Genomic DNA, 22,988 nt, shown 5'->3' with positions numbered 1-22,988 from the left:
GGTGCTGGTTTTGGTGCTGTTTCACTGTGTTTACACCAGCATGCTCTGCTAGTACCAGCAAATCGTTGTTGCAGTGATACGTTCACTGAAATTCCTCTGTCTTATGTTATGACTAACAAGCCAAGCTCAGCTTGTGTTATTTACCACAGCATGTGCTGTTTCTTTGCAGGCTCACTTTGACCTCCACAAGTCTTTCTGCTTCTAGCTTATTTTATCAGAACTGCGTTATCTGAGCATTTTCTATTCTCTACAGCTGCTCTTCTGGACAAAATAATTTCTTGTTGTTTCATCATGGAATAGCTTTAGCCTGCCTGTTGCACTTATAAACAGTCAGTAAAGACACAGAATAATTCCTTACGAGGAGAGCTGCAGCATTTAAAATGGATTTTGAATTATTATTTAAGGAGCCTCCTTCTTTCAGCCCTTCCCTTTCTCTCTCTCTCTTCATTAATAACATATGAAAACTGGCCCTCTGATTTAGTTACCTAATACATAAGACCAAATTTAGACAGTCTGAGTAGTCTTAAATGCTCAATAATGTATTTTTCCTGGTATGTTCCTTAAAAGTTTTATAGTTACCTTTTCTGCATGAGCTAACTGGAAGCTATTAAAATAGTGCAATACTATTACCCCAAAAAAAGCTACTTTCTGACCAACCATCCTGTTTTTTTCTGGCATCCACTCATTTAACCTTCCCTGCTTGTCCTTTCCACTGTACCTCTCCTGCAGAGATTTTAATTGCTTCATCCCTTTGCTGAGGTTATTTTCTTCATTTGTACCACTACTCTGGTACCACATTCTGGAGTTAAAAAAGTAGTCAGAGCCAAATATCTGACAAAGCTCTGCTTCATTCAGCATCTGACTCTGACTGATCATCCCTGTCTGCCATAAGTCTCTGAATAATCTCGGCATCCACTTGCAGCTGGCTCATGTCCCAGCTTCTTAAAAAACACAGTTGTTCAGAAACAGTGCGTTTTCCAAAACATTGATATTATAAACCCAAATATATTCTTCAAAGCAAATCCAAAGAAAGATCCAGAACATAAAAGTCATAGACTTTGAAGCCTGTCCCAACCCCAGCATGCCAGTTTCTGATGGCATTAGTCTACATTCAGCCATAACTAATAACCAAAATTAAAATGAAACAATTTGCACTCTGCAAAGCAGATTCCTAAAGCACTTTGGCCAGATGGCTGTGCTAATCCATGAAGATTAATTTACAAAACAAAACAAAAATGTTCCAATGTTAAGAAACAAATTGCAAATAGTGGTACTAAACCAGGATATGATTTTATTGAAAGTTATGTAGAGTTCCATTAAATTTTTGTCTGTGCTCTAAAAGATGTAGAAATAATGGCTAGTTGCTCTGGCTTTGCATGTTTTATTACAATTTTTGAAGGTTTGCATCAGTCATATCAAGACCAACACTCAGTTACCGAAGGGAGTGAGGGATTTTGAATGTGGAGTTTTGTGCCTACATCTTGCAGACAGTTACTGAAGAAAATAAGGTTTTATTTTAAACTATTTTAGTTAACATGTCAATGAATCTTTTATGCTTTTCAAATTTGAATAACTTGCTAGGAATTTGACATGCAGTACAATCTACAGATTTAAAAGTACCTGATACTATTGTTCTTTGTTATTTAACGTACTAAAATATTTAGTCATCTTCAGCATGAATCAGAGTCCTAATGCTTTAGGTGCTTCGACAGATGGGAGATCTAGGTTTCACTTCTCCTGTTTGTGCAATAGGTATGATTAAGATTAAGTACTCTATGATATTGCTTTCATCATGTATTGAAATGGGTTGGCATCAGTCTGAAAATAGGAGATATTTTAAATGGGTATCACTAACCTATCAAATCACCCACTTAACCCAGAAATTTCTTCTTGAATCATGGGTACCAACAAACATGTACAACACAGTAATAGAGTCCAATATTTGGGAATTTGATGAAGCTTTTTGTAAAGCTTATCACTGTTTCTGCTCCTAGAGTGTACAAAGTGCTTTACAGACACTTGAAACAGATTCCAAGTTCTTCAACTACATTGATATAATATGGGTTGTTGCTCTTTGTTATCCTGCAGATTCATCAGGACGTTTTGCTCTCATGGCTCTAGATAATCTCAATATGGGCTAAGTCTGGAGGTGAATACACCTCAATGTGAAAGGACAGAGGGCTGATAATGAGAAAGGAGATCTGAAGGATAAACAAACATTTTATCTTCAGTGGTATTTATAGGCCAAAGGGCTTTTCATCCCTTCACCAGAATAAAGTAAAGCAGAATTAAGTAAAAAGACTACAACAACCTAGTAAGTTACATAGTAGAGGAAAATATCCCAAATCTGGCATACTGAAACTCCATGCATCCAGGTCCAACCAGTAGCAAGGACAGACTGTGCTTTTTACTTGCAGGACATCACCAGACAGACATCTTTGCCAGGCCCTGTTTCCCATATGGCATCCTTTGGGAACTTAAATGCTACTAGCTGGAGGATTCTGCACACCAAGCATGACAACTGTAGTTATCTATGATCCCTACACAGGTATTACAGAGGATCATCCTTACACCTTCTTCCCTTAAACAGCCATGAAAAGTTAACGAGAGTCTCTAATGCATTATAATTCATGTAAAAAAATCACTGGAAAATGAATAAAGTGATATCAACCCTCACAAAAAAAGCTAAGAAAAGCTTGAAGGGGACAAGGAAAAAAATCTCCTTGAGAAAAGAAATGGCTGGACCACATCTGTGGATTATGCAGCAAACTGAAGGGACCACGAGGTGAGCAGTAGTACATAACCTGGATCACCTCAAGGGATGAATGTTTTTATGGTATTTCCCAAGATTTTGGATTTAAGACACTTACCCAACTTGTCTGCAATATGACAGCAGGACTGAAAGCTGTGTGAGGTTTTGATTGAAAGCAGGACTGAAAGTGTTTGAGTTTTCAAAAAGGTTTTACACCTCTTGAAAGGACCGTTCACAAACAACAATTTCAACTGCCTCCAGGCATTTATCTTGCTTAAATTGTGTACATGAAAATAAGAAAATTAAATAGCACTTCTTAATAAGACATTCATCTGAATAAATCTATAATTGTCTTGAACTGGAAGTGTTTATGAAGTCCTGAATACAACATTTCACCTTCACAAACTGTAAGACAAAGAGAGAGTTTGACAAGCAATTAGGAGTCTCAAGATAGAAATTGCTATGAAAGTCCAAGGTATTTTTGTTATTAACCATAGTGTAACTCCCCACTACTGTAAATCAACAGCAGTACATTGAAGTCAACTGAGTAATTGAAGCAACATTGATTTTTCACAAGCTGCAAAGCTGACCCAGAGCATTTCAGTTTTATTCAGGTTTCCTTAAAGAAATATAATTCTATTTTTTTTATTTTTCCGCCTTTCTGTAAGTTGAAGAAAGTAAATATTAAAGCTAGGTTACTTAAATGTTTAGACTTGAAAGTATTAAGAACTTATATTAAGGCCTTTTTTTCAGTCTTTCATGTATAAAATGTTTCTATATATGTTTTGAACTAAACTGTAATTTCAGTTACAACAATGTACTTATGGAGCATTGCTAATGCGATACAGTGCTATTACTGAAATAAATATCTGACTGATAGTACTTTACATGCACTCCAGCGATGAATTTACAATGTGGCAATTTTTCATACAGGAAAAGCTTGCCAGAACACTTTACAAAGATATTTGTGTAGTCACAGAATCATAGAATTGTTTGGGTTCAAATGGACCTTAAAGATCATTTCATTCCAGCCCCCCTGGTGTGAAGAGGGACACCTTTCACTAGACGAGGCTGCTCAAAGCCCCACCCAAACTAGCCTTGAACACTTCCAGGGATGGAGCATCCACAGGTTCTCTGGGCAGCCTGTTCCAGTGCCTCACCACCCTCACAGTAAAGAATTTCTTACTGATAACTAAACCCACCCTCTTGCAGTTTAAAGCAGTTCCGCCTCATCCTATCACTACTGTCCCTGACAAAGAGTCCCTCCCCATCTTTCCTACAGACCCCCTTTAAGTACTGGAAGGTTGCTACATCTGCATTTGTTTTTCAGCAGGATGAAAAATAGATGCAATGGATTCATGAGAGGAAGGGAAGTTCTAACATATACCAAATAAAATACTATGTTTGTTGAAAGTAAAATTGATTATTGACTTTTCACAATAAATATACAGAATATGTCAGATAATACTGGGATGCAAACCATTTACCTCAGTGTTTTGGATTACCTAAATTTAAGGTGTTTATTTTGATCTATCTTATTTCCAAAAGCTAAAAAAGTGGAGCAGGGGAGAGAGGAGAGTATCTCTGTAGCAGCCCTAAAGGGTCAGTGAGGAACAACACATATCTGTGCTTCCATGCCTGTGCCTGCTGTACAAGGTGGGAAGGACACAGACTGCCCTGAAGTAATCTCAGTGACTTTTGACTTGCAAATGCTGTGCGCTCCACTCCTCCCATCACATCCCTATTCCCTTCTCCTTTTCTTCTCCCAAGTTACAAGTCCTCATTCTTTTGCCCCAAGTCTGCGCACCCCAATCTGTTACTGCAAACCTCCTCCTCTTCTGCTTTTTTTTCACAAACACGTGCTGCAGCCCCTCACTCCCCACACCAGCCCGCCTCCTTTTTCCTGGGAGCTCCTCCAGCCTTGGAGTTCTTCATTTGTTGAGAGTCTTACACCTCAGCCTCACGCCCAGCTTCCCTGGGAGCCTTCAGTATTTACCTATGTAGTCTCCTCCAGCTGTTGCCAGTCAGCTGCTCCTCCTGCTGTCCTTCTCCTCCCTGCTCCCATGGCTACCAGCAACACAGGGCCCCCTCCTGCTTTCAGTGCCTTACCTACTTGCTTGTTGCAGATAGAAAGAAATCCAGGGACAAGTTCCATTTACCAAAAATCCACTTGGATGGAACATCATAAAGAAGAAAAAAGTATGTTCAGAAGAAAAGCCCACAGATGTATCACGGCCCTATTAATTTCTCAAAATTAACATTGTACTAATACATTATTTATTTGAACATGGTGCTAAATAAATGCAGATTCTGTTATGCAACATATCACATCACAGAGAACACAATGTACCACAGATTCATCATATCTGACATGGAATAACCTCCAGCAATAGGTTAAAATGGAAACACTTTTGATTCTTACTGACAATTACTGCATGGAAATCATCCAGTTTTGAAAGAATGGGACCCACTGGAAGTCTGTGAAGCAATCCCTTAAAATCTCTGTAGGGTACTTCGCCAGATCTATATTTACCCAAGCCTTGTCAAACTGCCTCCAAACAGATGTAAATAACTCTTGTCTAGAGTCATATAATTTTATTGCTGAAGTAAATGAACTGAGGAGGAGACAAAGAATGCAGAGCAGAACTGAAAAGGTCAGCGTTACCCTCTCCACAGTGACAATAAAACACAGTAAAGTGGGGGCACCAAAGCAGAGGTGGGAGGGGGGCAAGGAAGGAGGGAAGGAAGGAAGGAAGGAAGGAAGGAAGGATAGATACTAGAGTACTGTCTTGCAGTAGTATGTGATTCATAAAGCAGCAATGCGTGAAGAGGAGGAAGGGTGATTCACCTGAGAAATTTAAACTACTTAGTACTGCAGCATCTCTCATTTCAGGGATCTGAAAGATTTGACATTTCCATGCCACAGCCTCACTGCTGCCCTTGGTACTGCACAGGTTTTCTCTGCAAGCAGCAAGTCTGAAAAAAAGAGACCTCATGTCCGATCAGCTGCCATGGAAATGCAGCCAAAAAGTATTATACACAAACTCTCAGTGTCTTTTTGAAAAAGGAATTGTATTTTTACCCCAATTTCACTGAAAAAGAACTGAGGCACAGATAGATCAACTGCCTTTCCTTAACTCAAAACACAAATAAAACAGTGGCTAAGCTTTTGTTAAAACCCAGATACATTCTCAGCTGTGTATCCTTCCCACCCACTTTTTAAATGACCTCTAAAAGTCTATATTTCCTTAGAGTTCCCCTGAATTAGCCAAAGGGCAGCAGTGGCAGCAGCTGCTGTGCAGCAGCAGCTGGTTAGGTCATTCCATTCCACTCTCCCATCACACCTTTCCCATGACTAGCTGCCTAAATAGGAACTTTGTACTTTTTAAAGTCACATTTCAAAATAGATACCTGCAATTTTTAAAATTCTACTTCTGTATTGGACTCTCACAGTATGTAACTCTAACATAATGTCTGCTGACACTTGAGCATTTCATACACACGGGAGTATCAAGCCTAGTAAGTAAAGAAAAGAGAGCTACAGGAGTAACAGCATCAACTTCCAAGCAGATTGGTTGAATTTAACAAACCATAAAGCATTTCATTTTGGGGTCAGCAAGCTGCTAAGCCTAACATATGCAGATTCTATTAATTTCCATGCCGGGCTCTTGGAAAGACGGAAAGGGGAAGAGGAAGAGATAGAGGATACACAGGCAGAGCTGGCTGCACTGCTGATGGAGAGGACACAAGAAAGCTTACTCTGCAGTACCGAGTGCTCGGATGCCATCTGTCTCTTCTCCTCAGAAGATCCAAGTTCTGCAGTGCTGGACAAAGAGATGGGAGGGCTCTGGGTAACCCAGCCAGCCCTGGCAATTCACTGCTGCTTCTGATCTAGAAATGAAAGGATTCACTCGTCTCTCATTTGCATGCATGTCTGAGGCACGGAAAGGAGGATTTTGCTTAGGATGATTTCCACAGAGCTGATTGAATCTAGTGATAGGAGGGGAGCACTGCTTTGCTGGATATTGGGAAGCAATAACTGATATTACATTGTAACTGATCTGTGACATGCTCAGCATAGCTAAGTGTGCCATCATCTGCCCTCAAAGATCAATCACCTCCTGGTGAAGGCTGTCCCAGGTTTACACTGAATTAAGGACACTATAAAAGTAAATCAGCCAAGGCTGAAAACTCAGGAATGCTTTTTCCAATTAAGAACACAAGAAGCAATTAGTTAGGCAAAATGCAGTTGGAATTTGGCCAGTAAAATCAAACCCTGTTTTTATAAGAAGCAGCACAGGATCCTTAAGAGCACAAATCTAATCTGAAAAAGGAGAGAAGATGGAATAACTGCTCTTTTTTTCCTGTCATAGTATGGTTCTTTCATTTTCCTGATTTTTGCTTATAAATTACTTAATTATATTCTCTATTCATAAACATTCAATGGTACAGTTGCTTGGAAATCTAATCCTACAATTGTCATTGCAAATGAACAGAAATATGATTTGAAGGGCTATACATTGAGAATAATTCCTTGATCAGGAAATCAAGCTTATTTTAGTGAACTGAGTACAGGTCTTATAATAAACATATATATTCTAATACAAATGTGAAAACTCCAAATATTATTGGGGACACGTTTAATTTTTAAGTGAATCAGCCACTTTTTGCTACTCTAATGATTACAAAAGCCAGAAAGAAGAAAGGTGTCATTTTTGATACAGATGTAAATTTGTATTATATTGAACATTTATTTGTTTGCAAAGAAAATTTATGTTGCATAGAGTGTAAGTGAATTTCCAAACAAAACGAAGAACAAAGCATAGTCATAATAAGCAACATTCTCTGAATCTTATAGGGCCACAGCTCGTTAAAAACCCCAAACCTATGATAACAAAATGCCATGAAAGTGGATAAAGGTTTGTTGGTAATATGAAAGGTATGAAAGCTGAACAAAGAACCCTGACAGGGTAAGATGATTTTAACTTTTAATTGTACATATAAATATATGTATGTGTGTGTGAGTGTTATTGAGAATGAAAAGAAAATATTTCTTTGGATGGGTTTACAAAAAAAGAGCTAGAAGAAGCAATTTTCATTTTTCTTTTGTGATCTAGATAGTGTAAAATTATTCTGTCTTCACAACCTCAAGGCAAAGAAGACAGTCTGCTTCTCTAGCTATAAAAAACAATCTGTCAGATTTTTTTAAAGGAAGTCACAACTGATTTTTCATAAAATAAAAAGCAAGAGGATTAGAGCTTTGTGGTGACAATGAAATCTGCTCAAAACTCTTACAGTGAAACCCAGAGCTCCAGTGAGGTTGTGCTTGAGGCATTGATCCTGCAATAAATGAAGTTTAGATTCTGTAGATTCGGGGCTTGAACTGTCGAACATGTTCTTATTCATCCAGATTTAATATTTTTTTTTTTTCATAAACTCCTATATTTGAATAGAGCTAAAGGTTATCAAAATGAAAACAACCTGCAGCACACAGACCCTAAACCTACAGCATCAAGTCTATCCACTTTTCTATAGAAAAGTGGTTGCAAGGAAGATGGAAAAATATTTTTCTGAAAATACAGTTCTAAACAAACTGTGTCATGTAATGTGTCCAATTTACTATTCTGCCATATTACACACTACTGTGTCCAACTGGCATTCTTTTTGTATGTTACCTATCAGCTAACAGCTGATTTCTGCCTCTGGGCTGATGCTTAACCATTCTACTTTTAAAGATCTGAATATTATGAGAGTCTCTCTAAAGTTTTCAAAGGCCCCAATATTAAGTTATTGGACTACTCTATAAGAAAATCAATGTTCTTCTCTGAGTCTAAGGTCCACTCTGATGCTTGTGAAAAGAGTCTGATGAACTTCTAAACACTCAGCTCAGGTATCTGGGGTAGAGTCAAATGAAGTGAGTCAAGGATCCAGCTTTTACAAAATGATTTTAGCAGAAAAGCTGGCTCATTAAAAACATTTTGTAAAAGCTGAATCACAGTCTTATTTAGAGCTAAAAAGCTCAATTTTTGCAATTAGGGTGCAAGAAAATCTTCCAGTACCCCTCACATTTGGTCATTTGTCAAAACAAACCAGAATCTGTTTCCAGATTAGTGAGTACTTAAGATCAGGAATTATATGTCTGTGTTTGTTTCTTTAGCAGTTAGCATGCTGGGGAAGGTGTACAAACAATCAGTCCCAAACCTCCTGAATACAGGCAGCTCCCCACTCTGTGCCAAGTTATTCCAAGCTCAGGGTAGCATTTGATTTACCAGTGTACAGAAATTGCAATTGTGTTAGTTGCTGGCTAGCACAACAAGATAGCACTGCTCTAGTGCAGATAAAAGAGATTCATAGCTCTCCCCAGGAGCTAGAGAGAGATTTTTAAAACAACAGGAGGAACAGCAGCCTATAACCAGTTGAAGGCCAGTTACAGAGATGATGGAGCAAAACTCTTCTTGGTAGTTATGGACAATGTTGGAAGAGGCAACTGTTGAGTCCATTTGGTTTAGGCATTAGGGAAAATACAGGCATGGTGGAACCTCTGTCCTTGGAGGTGTTAATACTTTGGTCAGGCAAGGCCATGGCTGGCATTAATTCTGCTTTGAGGGGATTTCCAGAGGTCCCTTCAGCTGGCGTTTCTGTAACACTATGAAGCCACATATAAATTTCCTGTAGGCTCACTTATGTAATCTTGTGCTTTTGGAAACTCCAAAGTTACAGGATTTTAACCTTCACATTTTGTGTATGAGACCGGAGATGAGAGAAGTAGCAAAACTGATAGGAAAGAATGAATATTCTTTATGCATACCTTGACTGGTGTTTTCCAAGCCCAAGGGAAAATTTAAATAGGTATTTTGTTATTGACTGAAAAGATGTGTCATTCATGTAATCCCCAAAGTGACAACATTCAGCACCTTAAGCTGAATTGTGTTTGGATTTTGTGCATGCATACAAAAGCCTCAAAAATCAAGATAACTGAAGTCTGAGGGGCAGAACCTGAGCCCATAGAACAGACTGGTATTTCGCTTTTAAAATAAAAAGTGTGCTTTCCAGATAGATGCATTAGATACTTCTCATTACACTCAGTTAGTTTCAACAATAGTATCTACCACTGTGCAAGTGGGGTAGGTACTGGAGAAATAGATTCGTTTTGTTGTTTGTAAATGGCATTCACCTTTTTTCTATTTAAATGGAAATTTCAAAATCAGCTTGCTAGATTATCGCTATATAGTATATATCTCTATTATACTTAGAGATATATACTCTTCTATCAAAGAGAAGTTTCCACCCCCTCATCAAGAAGAGTGTGATAATTCTCAAAGCCCAAGCATGCAACCTGCCTTCAGTTTGAAGTCATGCCTTTGAAAATAAGCATCCATTTTCAGTTACTTGCGGAAGCTTTGGTTTGGGAAAGGAGGAAGACTGGAGGCTGACTTATTTTTCTTGCAGTCAAGCGGAAGAAGTCTCACTCCATGTTACTGTAATAGAAACACAGGGAAGGAATGAGCCATGTAGAAATCTGTGGAGTTGCCTGGAGGACAGAGCTGAGTTTACAGCAGGCTGCTCACCTCTGAGCACAACAGACTGTAGCAACACCAAAAAGCAAATATCCATGCCAGACTAAGCAGAATACCACACCTATTTACAAAGAAAAACATGTCAAGAGCAATTTTCTTTAGAAAACTCCTTATTACTCATGGTGGTTTAAAGGCCTCCTTGCTCAGCTTAAGGAGACAAAAAAGGAAGAGAATATGTTACAACAGAACTAGGAATTCACCTATCACACTACCTAATGTTCCACAGGAACTAAAAAGGTACGCAGTCATTTCATAAAATGAAAGTAGCATTACTTCTGTTTTCTTGTCTAGGAAAGGAGATGTTATGTACAGAATCACAAAATATGCTGGGTTAGAAGGGACCCACAAGGATCATTGATTCCAACACTTAACCCTGCACGGTATCATCCCCAAGAGTCACACCATATGATTCAGTCTAGGACCCTTCTTTTCCCATCATAAGGAAGCTGTAGACTGCAATGAGGTCTCCCCTCAGTTTTCTCCAGGCTGAATAGCCCAAGTTACCTCAGCTCCTCCCCATACATTTTCCCCTCAAGGCCCTTCACCATCTTCGTGGCCCTCCTTTGGACTCTCTCTAACAGCTTACTGTCCCTCTTATACTGTGGTGACCAAAACTGCACACAATATCCAAGAATAGTTAAAGTAAAATAATAAAAAATGTAAAAAAAGTTTTTAAAAAAGTAGAAGTGGTAAAATAAAAATAATAATCAAAAAGTAAAAATAGTAAAAGATTGGAGGAGCAGCTTAGCAAGGTGTCCTATCACATACTTCAGATTGAATTCCTCATTAATAGTTTACCATTTCATGAGGCTATTCAGTTTGTAATTTATTTTCTTCCCTTTTCTATCACCAAAATGTGATAACAAAGACAGAAATAATGAATCAGAGAGAACCTTTTGCCTCTAGAAATTCCCTTCCCCTGAAAGTAGAAATCGTATTATTAATTTATACAGTAAAGTAGAATGAATTAATTAGGAAGGCAAATCACAGAAATATATTTTACCTTCAATTATTATGCATACACATTTCTATATGTATTACATATTTTATAAACTATGTGCCCACCTCAAGCACATGATGGTACCCACCAGACCTTTGTTCTGGGACTTCAGTGGGTTTTCCTGGCCTTGCAGCCTTGTGGTGCTCCACAGAAGTGCTGCCTACACTTGTTCTCTAAAGGAGACGAGACTACTTTTCTTTCTGCAGATGAACCAGAAGCAGCTCAAGCTTCCTTAAGCATGTCTGCCATGTTCATCCAAATAACCTGAGGCATACCAGCAGACAGACTAGGCTGCATTTTCATGGCATTTTTCAGCCAGTCTAGATGCAGACAGCAGCTGAAATGTGTGATCTCACACTATGCTGGCACCATAGGAGATGTTGCTGCTCCCAGCTTTGCACTGGCATTGCATTTATGTGTGAGGGAGAGTAAAAAGTGATTTAGCTGGAAACTATGGGAGTTTTTCTGGAGTTTCAGACACAGCATCCCCCGATCTTATTTGCACGAGAATACATGAATGTGAGTGGACATTCAAGGAGGCCTGGGGAAATCACATCATGGAGCAAAGGGGTGGGTAGCACCCATCTCTTGCAGCAGCAACTATTACTTAAATTATCCTAAAATAATCATGCAGTCACTGTCACGCCTACTCTTCTGTGATACCTCATCTGTGTGGTTTGGAGCACAAGCACAGGAGTGTCCTTCCTGGCTGGACAGCTTCCAGGGACAGATGGCAAAAACCATCAAAGTCCTTTACCTTCTTCTAAGGTCTTTATCTCTGGCATGCAAATCTCATACCTCAAACCATAAGTGCTTCTATTGCCTTTAAATATTCAGTATAGGCCAGCCAGAGACAGCACCTCTAAACACAGCTGCTAGCAAGTAGATTGGACAGCCAATGGAAGAAAATATCCTTGTTTTATTTTAGGAGATACTTACCAGCTTTCCAGCAGGACTTTGGTTCTTAAAGACCATGTCTGTGGTGTAGACCCTGGATTATGCTATAAAAGACCTGGGAACGTGACTCCCTACAAAATGTTACATTGGACTGAAGCACTGTGGGACAGCAATACATGGCAACAGTCAAAGGGTCAAAGAAGGATAATTTTATCACTCTATAACCTTGTTTCTGCAGGTCCTGAAATACCATGTGGTTATGAGACTTCAATATAGATGTCTATGAAGAAATGTGGTAAATCTTTATCAATCAACCATCAGCTTCATAACAGATAAAAATCTAAGGCTGCATTAGAAAAAAATGTTTCCTGTTCTAATGTCAACTTCCAGTTTGCATAAAACAGAATTGTTGAATATGCAAATCCATAGGAATACTTGACAATACAGAAAAAGGCTTAATATTCTACCTGCTGTCTGTGAGACAAGCACTGCCCATAGATTTGTGTGGCATATATATGTACAGTTAGAAGAGACTTTGTTCACATACATATCTAAATAGAAAGATAAACAATTATATAAGATCAGCACTCTGGTTTGATACAGCACTTTAAGTCGGTCTGTTCTGTTATGTCTTTATCTTTTTGGATATGTTACGTAACACTTATTTTTTGATTTTTGTAAAGGCCATGTAGCAGGGTGAGGTAAAAAAGAATGGATTTAAAGTACATCTTGAAAATAGTGAGCTTTGTCATTTTATCACCATTCTTTCTAGTAGACGGTTATTGAAGAACTTCATTGGTCGCACTATAAGGTGTTGTCTTCTAATTTTCAGCCTAAATCAATATACTTTCTAAACCAGACCCAAAAATAAACCTCCAAAGTTGGTTATTTAGCTGAATTCTCCTTTGTTGCAAATTAACTAATTTAATTTTGCCATTTTCCTTAGCAGAGTGACAATTATACAGCAACAGCTTTATTGATCCATTATCTATAGCCCTTTTAGAAGACATACATCTCACTTGAATTTTCTTGGATAGGGCCAAAAACAGCCAATTGTTTGAGCCTCTGGTTTCTGCTATTCTCTCTCACAGCCTCCTCAGAACATGGTGACCAAAGGTGGCACGTACGTAAACCAGCACACACCTCCAGCCTCCAGAGGCCTCTACAGGAGGAGTGGAGAATGGTAATTATCCCCATGATATCATTTCCTGGGTTTGACATCACATTGCTGGCTTTTATTTTACCTGTAACTCTCTAACCTTGTTTTCTGCCATGTTGTTTCTCTGTGAAGTATTTCCCAACATTTTCCTATGTTTCATTTCCCTTCTGTAGCTCTTTGTGCTCACCTCTCTCATAGTATTTATGCTGGAGGTGACATCCATAATGCATATCATCAGTCAGCCTGACTCCTTTATTACAGAAGAAATACGTGGTAGCTCTTCTAGGAAACGCTGCTTACAGGTGTGTTGATGATTACTTACACTTGCTTGGGGGAAAAGAGAGAGGCATATGGTGGAAAAACATTGATCAACAATTATGCAATTAAACAGTAGTGTGGGTCCAGCAGGCCCTCAAAGCTCTGTTGTGATTGTAGATCACTGTCTAGAAGTGAGTGTACAGGTCTCCTGGAGAACACAGAGGGAAGGCAAACTGCACAGTGGATTTATGACAAGAACAAATGTATGCATTTGTGCAGCACCCCATGAAACCAATGGATTGCAGCAAAACAGCAGGGCTGTAGGAGTCGTTTGCTAGTGAAAAATGTGCAGAGCTGGTTTAAACCTTTCAAAGTACAAAAGGGAACAAAAAATTCAAGTTCAGACATGACAGTTGCCATATGTCAGGGTTTTCTGTATAGTCTTCCTAAAAAAATACTGGGCAGGGGTGGGGGGTTGGGGTGGGGAGAACATCTCATTCAGGCACAGATTGTCCTTATTTGCATTTAAGGAGGTGTGTGAAGAACTTTCCGTGTCCTTTGAACTCAAGTCACCCACGGAGCAATTCTGGTACTTCAGACACCATTTGTTTTCTCTGTAGGTTCTACTGCTCACCCCAGGAGGCTGCTAAACTCAAATCATCATCATCACAGTTCCCCTTCCATCTTCACCACCTTGCCAAACATGGCAAATGGAATACACTGTAGACAGTCCAGTTCACACATTGCCAAGTGCACTTCATGAAAATTTTGAAAGCTCATCCCTGCCAGGTATCAGAGCTCCTTCTCAGGAGGTGACACTTCATGAAAGATTGTACTAATTGCAACAAGCCCGCCTTTGTCAGCAATTCTAAAGGTGACAGTATGGAGGAATGGCAGGGCATTTTCCCAAGGAAACCTCAGGTACCCCTTTATGTAGCCAAAACAGTTCTGCATCTGCTTGGTTTGATGCACATCATCACCCTACCTGACACTTTTCGCCCACTGTAAAGTGTGTCTGCATGTTATCTGAGTTTACTTGTACAAATGATCTGAAAACTCAACTTAGAAGAAATACCTAGGATAGTATAATAAGGACCGTTAGAGTAGCAGGCCTTGTGCACTACTACTCTGGGTTTGAGAAATGAAGAGTAAATTATTTGTTTGGGTAATGTAAAAATGAAATGAAAAATGATAAGCAAAAAATTTCTGCCTCAACTATAGACACTGTATTAGTGCATCTATCAACAACTATTAGCACAAATGACAGAACAAGTGAAATTGTCTCTGCTTATGCATAACATTTCTGTTGTGTAGTTTGTACCCTTGAAACACTGAAACATATACTGGATATTCAGATCCTTCAGTGACATGAGTATATGCACACATATATGTACATAGATGTACATCCTTCAGTATGTACACATATATAATACATAAAGGCACAGACAATGTTGCACTTGCAATTTTTTTTTGCATTTGTAAAGTGTGGTTTAAAGCCAGCGGCTTAAAATGCTATACCAACCAAATATGTTTTGCACTTAAAAATTCCTATGAAGTTGCTTTGTTCAAAACTATTTCATTATTTGTCTTCTGTGCATTTCTCTTCACTTTCTTCTGATTCTTGAAGTTAGTATTCAGTTTGAAATATGAAGCATTAGGAATTAGGAATTAGGAATCCATGAGCATGGATCTCACTGAGAGCCTGCGTGAACTCTGGACCAGTAAGATCACATTCCCAGAATATTCATGTCCTTGGTGGCTGTGTGTGCCTTTGTATTGAACAGCATTCATAAGTACTTGATTTGCCTCTCTCTTTAGAGCCCAAGACAGGTTGAAGACACTTGGTCATTGAAATGTCCCTTTAACTCCTTGTTTCTTGTCAGAGGATCACTGACTAACACCTTAGAAGAAAGATTTATCCTCAAAATTTTGCTTTTCATGGTACTGACTCTCAAGCCATTCCTCAAGACTTGGCAAAAAACACATCCCAGGCCAGAGACTCTCAGATATACTTAGGATTTATGAACAATGACAAAATCCGCATTGTCATTGTGATTTCTGCAAGAGCAAGTTCTGGGGAAGCAGAAAGAATTTTTCTTGTTGATTGTCAGTACGAAACTAATTTAAAGCTAGTAGTTCCAAATGTAGCAGATTATGAAACTGCATCTCCAGATTGCCAGTGTCTCTGAATAAAGCAGTAATGGAAATACTTGCTGACATCCATTAGACCACCGTGGTCACAGTGTAGCAGTGTAGTTGTTTAATGGTTTTAATGGTGTAGTTTCATGGTAGCAAACTGCCCTGGTGGCTGTCCAAGGTGGCCTCCAGGATGCCTTGGGAAGTGCATGGCCTGAATGCTTCCCATGTACAGGTGTAAGAGTGAGTGTTGTACATCACAACGACACAAAGTCTCTGACTTCAAAAGGCTGAAAATGACTCCTTTATTCTTGGGATGTTTCTCTTTTTATACTATTCTACACAGACCAATTTGATTGGTGACAAGAAGACAAACTTCTTCAATCACATTGGTCAGACCAGAGGGATATCAAGAAGTCCCTCCTAGGGAAAAAAGTAAACAAATTTGCCATTACAAAAACATGTCTCTTGTTTACAGAAAATTCCCTGGGAAAGGAATTTCAGAAACCAAAACATCTCAGACATAAACCAGGGCTACAAGTGAGTATGGGTGTGGAAGATAATCAATATGCCTTGCTCCTGTCAAAGCCACCCCAGCATTTCTCTTAAAGCAGATAATCTTTAAAGGGGAAAATTCATGTCGATTATAGCTGAATGTTAACAGCCATTAAAGTATTGGAAACAAAGTTATTGGGTAAAAGCAAAACCCAATAAAATCCTATTGCAAACTACAGTTACTAAGGTACGTTCCTGTATGTCATTATGGATCTCCAAGACTTAAGAAGCTGAAGGAAAACCACAAAATATTCTACCCTTAATTTTATCTTTGAGAGCCAACTTTCTTCATTTTGTCTTGGTGATCTTACTTTGTGTCTCCAAGAAATGCTGCTAGGTATCTTTGCATGCTCTCCATCCATTTGTTGAGCACTGGGCAGTTTACTTCCCCAGGTTTTGCCATATTCCTTAATAATTGCATTCCTTCTTCTTGTTTCCTCATCCTACAATCACCAGGTTATATGAAGGGGTTTTTTTTCCTGTGTGGTTCCAAATCAACAGATGCTGAACTACTCTTTGGATTGCCTTGTCAGGCATTGTTTAACTGAGGCTGGATAAAATTATTTTGGGTAGGACTCCCTTTCAACATGTGTCATATTCCACAATGAAAACTCTCTTCACAGGCAGATATGCAGGAAGTATTGAATCAATTACAGTAGCTATTAGGTCAGATGACTTTCTTTTACTTTGGTCCTAGATTCTGTTTTATGCTTTCCATAAAGACAGTGCTCTTCAGTGTCCTTTCCATACAACAAGAGGGACAAAGCCAGCATCACTCTTATGGATTAAGATAGGCCATGATACTTTTGGCTGACAGACTTCCTACAGTTGTAGTGAATACAGACTCTTAGAGCCTGTGATCCAGCCCTCAGACAAGGACCTAAACTCAGTCTCATGATGTAGTACTCTATCCAGAACTCAAATTACTGCACACACAACTGTGACCAATCTCTGCCTTGCTACTATGGATAAGGACTGCTCTCCGCAAAACAGAAAATAGTAAACAAAATAATCAGCTGGAATTACAGTAATTACTTGTAGGCAAAATAACTTGCTAACTATATTGATAAGCCAACCTTTCAGAAAGGGGCCTTATCTTGTTCTGACTACAGCCTGGCTATCTTATCCCAGAGTCCAAAACAAACAACATGAATGTTTCCTTGTGTAACCTACTGCCTGGTCCATGCCTTTTACCAGACTTCAAAGTTCAGGGCCATCTTCTCCCGCATCTCAAAGAGTGTCAATATGAAAAACTGGCAAGGCCAGCATCCGACCCAGGCCACTGGCCTCTGAAAGAACTGTACTTTGAACTCTGCTGTTTGTCATGCTGCCAGCTCAGAGCAGCAGCAATGCAAGACAGGCTGATGCACCAAGGGCTCCTCATTTGCACCCACATGAAGACAACAACAGCTTGTGTGGATACAAACCAGGTTGGGAGCATGAAAGGAAATTATTTACCTTAAAGCTGCTGTGGTTCTTGATGTCCTCAGTGTAGAGTTCATGGTTAACCCTCTGTGCCCATTTTCTTGCTCCTTCCAACAGCTTCAGGCCTGAATTATGAAGAAATAAGGACCAGATGGATCCCACTGTTTTCACCTCTGCTTAAAAACATGAAGAGGTGTAGCACACAGTCAGCAGAACCAGGTTAAAGATTCTTCTGTCACACACAGGACATGCTTGTACATCTGTAGGGTCATCCTGGACCCTGATGCCTGCTAGATGACTGCTGCCTTTTTCTAGGGGAAGAGTAAAATTCCACAGGAGAGTACAGGAGTCACTCTGCAAAAGTAAAATAAATCAGGAAAGGAAGAAAACATTGTTAAAAGGATAAAGGATGAGGACACAGGTCTTTTGCAGTTTGATGGATGACTTGTTTTATTTGGCTCTGCATACTGCTGGTATTTTCTCCTTCTAAAATTTATACTGAAAATTCTTTGTCGGTAACTTTTGACACTATTAACACCAGCAATAAAGTTTATAAAATCTTAATCTTTCAGTTGAAATTCCCCATTATTTCTGCTACCAAGAGGGCAAAGAGTAGACTCACGAATACAACTCTTGCAATTTTTTTACTTTCAGGAGCTTGTGAACTTTACCTCTGTTTTTTTCTCTGAGTTGACATGAGGGTGAGTCCGGGTTTGCTGGAAATGACTCACATGACCATGGACATGTACTTGTGACTTGCTAAGAGAAAATTTGCAGATCAACTCTGTTTCAAGTTGCTCTTTTTAAAGGGAATTAATTAATTCTCCTGCCTCACGAATACATTGGGAAAGGGACAGACCAGTTCTCTGTGTGAGTAGATCACCAAACTATGCCAAATCTTACTGAATTGTTAGATATCCATATAATCCTTGTCATCATTTGTCCCACAAAGGATGCAGAGATAAGAATCAGTGATTTTTGAGGCTGTCATGGGAGAAACTGGAACTCAACTGATGTGTAAATGCTCAACAGTGCTCCTACAGTAATTGAAACAGTTAGGAAGTATTGCACTCTTTTAGCTGACTCCGAATGTTCCAGATTCAAGTTTTCAGCTGGCATTAATTTTTTCTTATACTGGGTGCCATGGTCAGTTAGACAGCAAGCATTATCTTTTTTCTTTGTTAACAAGCTTGCCAGCATGAAAAAAGGCCTCATTTTTTAAGACTAAGATTTGTCTATTTGTCTCTAAAATGTGTTTTTTAGTTCTGGAGGACAGAATCATAATTTGAAAATCCTTTTATATTTTGTCATCTTGGGACCTGCTGGCATATCTTGTATTTATGGACACCTCACAGTGAGTGAATAAACCTTTAATTAAAAGAAAAAGTCAGTGTTCTGGCCAGCATCAGTGCCACAGTGAAAAAGAGAGAAACTAGAGCAAAAGCAAACTTTCAAGGATGAAAATGTTTCTGGTTATGGTCTGGACGATGAGATATGAAAAAGAAATGCCCGTTTTTGTGACATGATGAAGTCTTTTGGGGTGTGTTGTTTTGAGGTTTCTGTTGGATGTGGGTTTTTTGGGTTTTTTTTTTGTTTGGTTGGTTTTTTTTTTTTTTTTGGTTTGTTTGTTTGTTTTTTGTTTGTTTGGTTTTTTTTTGTTTGTTTTTTTTGTTTTTTTTTTTTTTGTCAGTATGGATCTGGTCTTTGGTGGATGAAAAGTTACTTATTAGATCATGGTTCCCCCTTCCTGCTCCCTCCTTTCTCCCTGGCTCTGGGGATTTATTACAGCTGCCTTTCAAAATTTGCTCTGTTTGGAAATAATATATAGATCACTTGCTGGAAGTCTTTAGTAGTAGGGGCCACAAGAAACAAGCTTTTGAAAAATATTCACTTTATATTTGTTCTTCAGCATATAAGAACAGTGCTCGTCAGTTAAGAACTTTTATTTCAGTTGAAAATTCAATACTTTGAATTTGAATATTGAATTAAGACTCTCCAGCCTCTTGCTTCTCCACTCTTCCATTCATACCATGCCTGTGGGAAATAATTACCTTGTGTTCAAAATGGTACTATCTTCTGCTACAATGAGAAATTATTTTACTTATAGGAACATACCTCATCTGGAACGTGTCCAGACAGAGGTGAATCAGTGAGCAGCTATTCAATAGACTGCTTTATTCCTGATAGAATAAAGCTCCAAGGTCTCAACATCGCCAGCCAAGCCTCGGTAAAAGGAACATTATAAATTTTCCCAGGGGTTATCCCTGGCAGTCATCCTGACAATATCTTGATGAATCATCAGCATGTTCTGGCTTAATTTAAGATTTTATAGGTCTGATGTTTTGTGGCTACTTAACATTACAGTGTCCCATTGATTGCAAATGTAATGCTGTAGCTCTTCCACATACCAGTTTCCTTCAACAAGGCACTCAGAAAAATCAGGAGTACAAATATGCAACTATCTACGAAAACGTCAACTCAAATTTCTTACCTCTGTTGTATAAGCAAAACTGAGCTATTTGGGATATTTATCTTTTACAGCTAATTGAAACGATTAATAAAATTGAGGTCAGTTGAAGCCTCCATCCATCCATCCATCCATCCATCCATCCATCCATCCATCCATCCATCCATCCACTTCTCTGCCTTAACAACATACGAACCTGCTGGGCAGTTTCTACCCAGTTTCACAGAAGGTCAGTGATGTCAAAGACAATTAACACTCTTCAGATTCCACACACTTTGGCAGAGCTGGGGACCTAGAATGGGCTCAGACAGAACATGCAGACATTTGCTTAAGCAAATAGGGAAGTTACAGAAGTAGGGGAAGGAGTTTAAGGAATGAATGGCTGGAAACTATGGGAAAACAGTTTTTGTTAGTTCTGTGGTTCATGAAAATATTTTTCTATGGACTTCCATATCTTCCAAAACTTTTAGGCAGGGCCCCTAGTTTTTTTATTATTCTCCTTCACTCTACAACCCTAATCAACTCAGAGAGAAAGCTTAGGCAAAAACGGGATAGGTGATATTTTTATAGACTGTACAAGAACATATATACATCAGCAAGAAAGGTGTGGATAGCAAATTATACCTGCACAAGACTGCCTTAATTCTGCCATTTCTTCCCTTATGTGTGTTTGATGCTTGAACCTCAGAAATCCTGCTTTAACAAGGTGTTTTGCAAATCTGAGTTTACACATACACAGATGGGAGCTGCAGGACTATGAAAGTGTGCAAAGCATATCTGACTGCAGCATCATTCCTGAAACTGAGAGTTTGAAATACAGAGTTCTTGATATTGTCTTATTAGTGAATTGCTAAATCTGGCCTATTTTAAATTCACGGTTCAAGCACACTATTTGAAAGCAGGAAACAATTACTGAATCCAGTTTTAGAAAAGTATAAATGATAACAAGATGTATGAAATACAACAGCTTTTTCATGTTGATGCAGCTGGGTCCTGAGTTTGAGAACTTATTTATTTTATGGATTTCAAATAACACTCTTAATGCCTTACATCTTGACAGAACTTAACAGAGAGGGGTTCATTCATTTCAACAGACTGGCTTATGGATACCAAAAGGGTAAAAAAAGATATTTGTGCAATTTTTTTCCAGTATTCCTTGTTCTTACAGAAAAAATATAATAGTTTAAATATATAATTTCTTAATTCAGGAACTGGGAGATAATTGACTGAAGAGAAAAAATCACAGAAGGTACCTATAGTTAATCAGTGTTAAAATATATGAGCCCAGTGAGAATGACAGGTCTGTAATCAGGAGGGGAACCTTGAAGCTGCACATGCAAAATACACTTGTATGAAAGCAGCTGCTAACTGCACAAACGTTTGTGTTTCTCTTTCTCTTCATATATGTGTATGCACATCTCATTATCTACAGCCATTAATTAGGAAAAAAAGTCATCCTGAGGAAAGATGATTTCTAAAGTCCTGGATCAATGTTCAAGACAAACACAGATAGTCCCAGCTCTCTCAGGCTGTGATGCTCTGGGCTCCCAGGGTCCAGGTCACCGTGACAAATTTGACATATGCTAATGCAGGTCTGGAAGCCTAAGGTAGCAATTTGCATTTGTGCATGACTACGGCAGGAATTTAAAAAAATACCAAGAGGATGACACAGAGGAAGGAAGTAGTAATATGCTGGTGCAGGAAGCATCCAAGTGGATAAGGTAAAACACTTTGGATATACTGGAGGTGCTTTATTGACTACATGGATTAATTTACTAAAAATCCCTTTGCGTCCTAACTTGTGGAGGGGTTTGAGTCAATTTGCTGACAGAAAGAATGAAAAACAACATAATTCAGTGGCAACAAAATCAGGTATGTCTCAGAGATTTAGTGTCTCCCATGGTGTTGCACCCTGGAATCTAGCTAGGAAAAGCTGGTTTGAAATGCATGCTAAGCATCACCCAGGACTTTTTGCTTAAAGTTTCCCAACAAATCTGGTCATGTCCCCTGCAATGAGGAGCCCCACTCAGAAGTTATTTTCATCTTCTCAAAAATAAGGTTTTGCTGATCTGTTTTTCCACTAGCAGAAACCAGCATAACATAGGAGGGAATCATACGGGAAATGGAGACAATGTTTCCTGATTTGCTTAAGGAGAAGAAATCACAGAAGGAATAATTGACAAAGGAAAGGAGAACTTGTAAATGTAGGAGACATATCAAGGCACTCACTTAAACACTTGATGGTTTCAACCCTCTGTGAAATTTCAGATGGGGATTTGAAAGCAAGAGAGCCTGCTGCCTGCAGCTAGGTCAGTACTTCATCATTTCTAATGAGGTGGGGTCACAGAACTGGACAGAAACTGACTGCTCCTCCATGGAATCTAACAGCCAAGCAAAATCCACAGGAGTTCCTTATAGTTCATAAATACAGCTAGGCTACAAACCCATGATTTAAAGGCCTTTGAAATCTTGATTATCCAGGCATCTCCTGTGATAAACTGCCACACAATTTAATTATCTTCTGCAGTATCAATTTAGTGTGATCCCTCGAGACATGTCATTGAACTCTTGTCTTCATACTGAGTAAATGGATCTGTTACATCCTCTTCAGCCCTTTGGACACAGAGGAGAGGCACCTTCAGCAGTCACATACCCCACTGAAATACCAGAGACCAGCAGTCAGCTTTGGCAGCTTGTCCTTGATGCTGGGTTTTTTTGCATCTGTGCCAGCTGTGAGCCCTGTGCCCCACTGAAGAGCAGAA

General features: G+C 39.0%; 1 protein-coding gene across 49 annotated transcripts in view; it reads right to left on the bottom strand.

Annotated features, from left to right (window-relative positions):
* The window catches only part of LOC310910381 (uncharacterized protein), a 60,981-nt gene that overhangs the window by 12,015 nt on the left and 25,978 nt on the right, over window positions 1-22,988 (bottom strand). For 10 of the 49 annotated variants that reach the window (XR_014590311.1, XR_014590312.1, XR_014590315.1 and 7 more), the window contains 4 exons: window positions 20,423-20,518; window positions 17,976-18,113; window positions 17,793-17,884; window positions 10,097-10,230 (listed from right to left, as the gene is read on the bottom strand). Coding sequence is in view for 4 of the 49 variants with exons in the window: in XM_083862985.1 (XP_083719111.1) it covers window positions 5,601-5,728; window positions 6,522-6,643; window positions 17,793-17,884 (342 nt within the window). In the remaining 45 variants the exon portion in view is untranslated. Of the gene's footprint in view, window positions 1-5,021; window positions 5,729-6,511; window positions 6,644-8,047; window positions 8,157-10,096; window positions 10,231-10,320; window positions 10,391-17,792; window positions 17,933-17,975; window positions 18,114-18,430; window positions 18,468-20,422; window positions 20,529-22,988 lie in introns of those variants that run through there. The other 39 variants (XR_014590319.1, XR_014590322.1, XR_014590327.1 and 36 more) reach the window with 17 other exon arrangements.

This window comes from Zosterops lateralis (assembly GCF_965231275.1).
Source record: "Zosterops lateralis genome assembly, chromosome: 1".
NCBI lineage: Eukaryota > Metazoa > Chordata > Aves > Passeriformes > Zosteropidae > Zosterops > Zosterops lateralis.
Note: the sequence above shows the minus strand (reverse complement) of the source record. Positions and strands in the feature narration are given on the sequence as shown.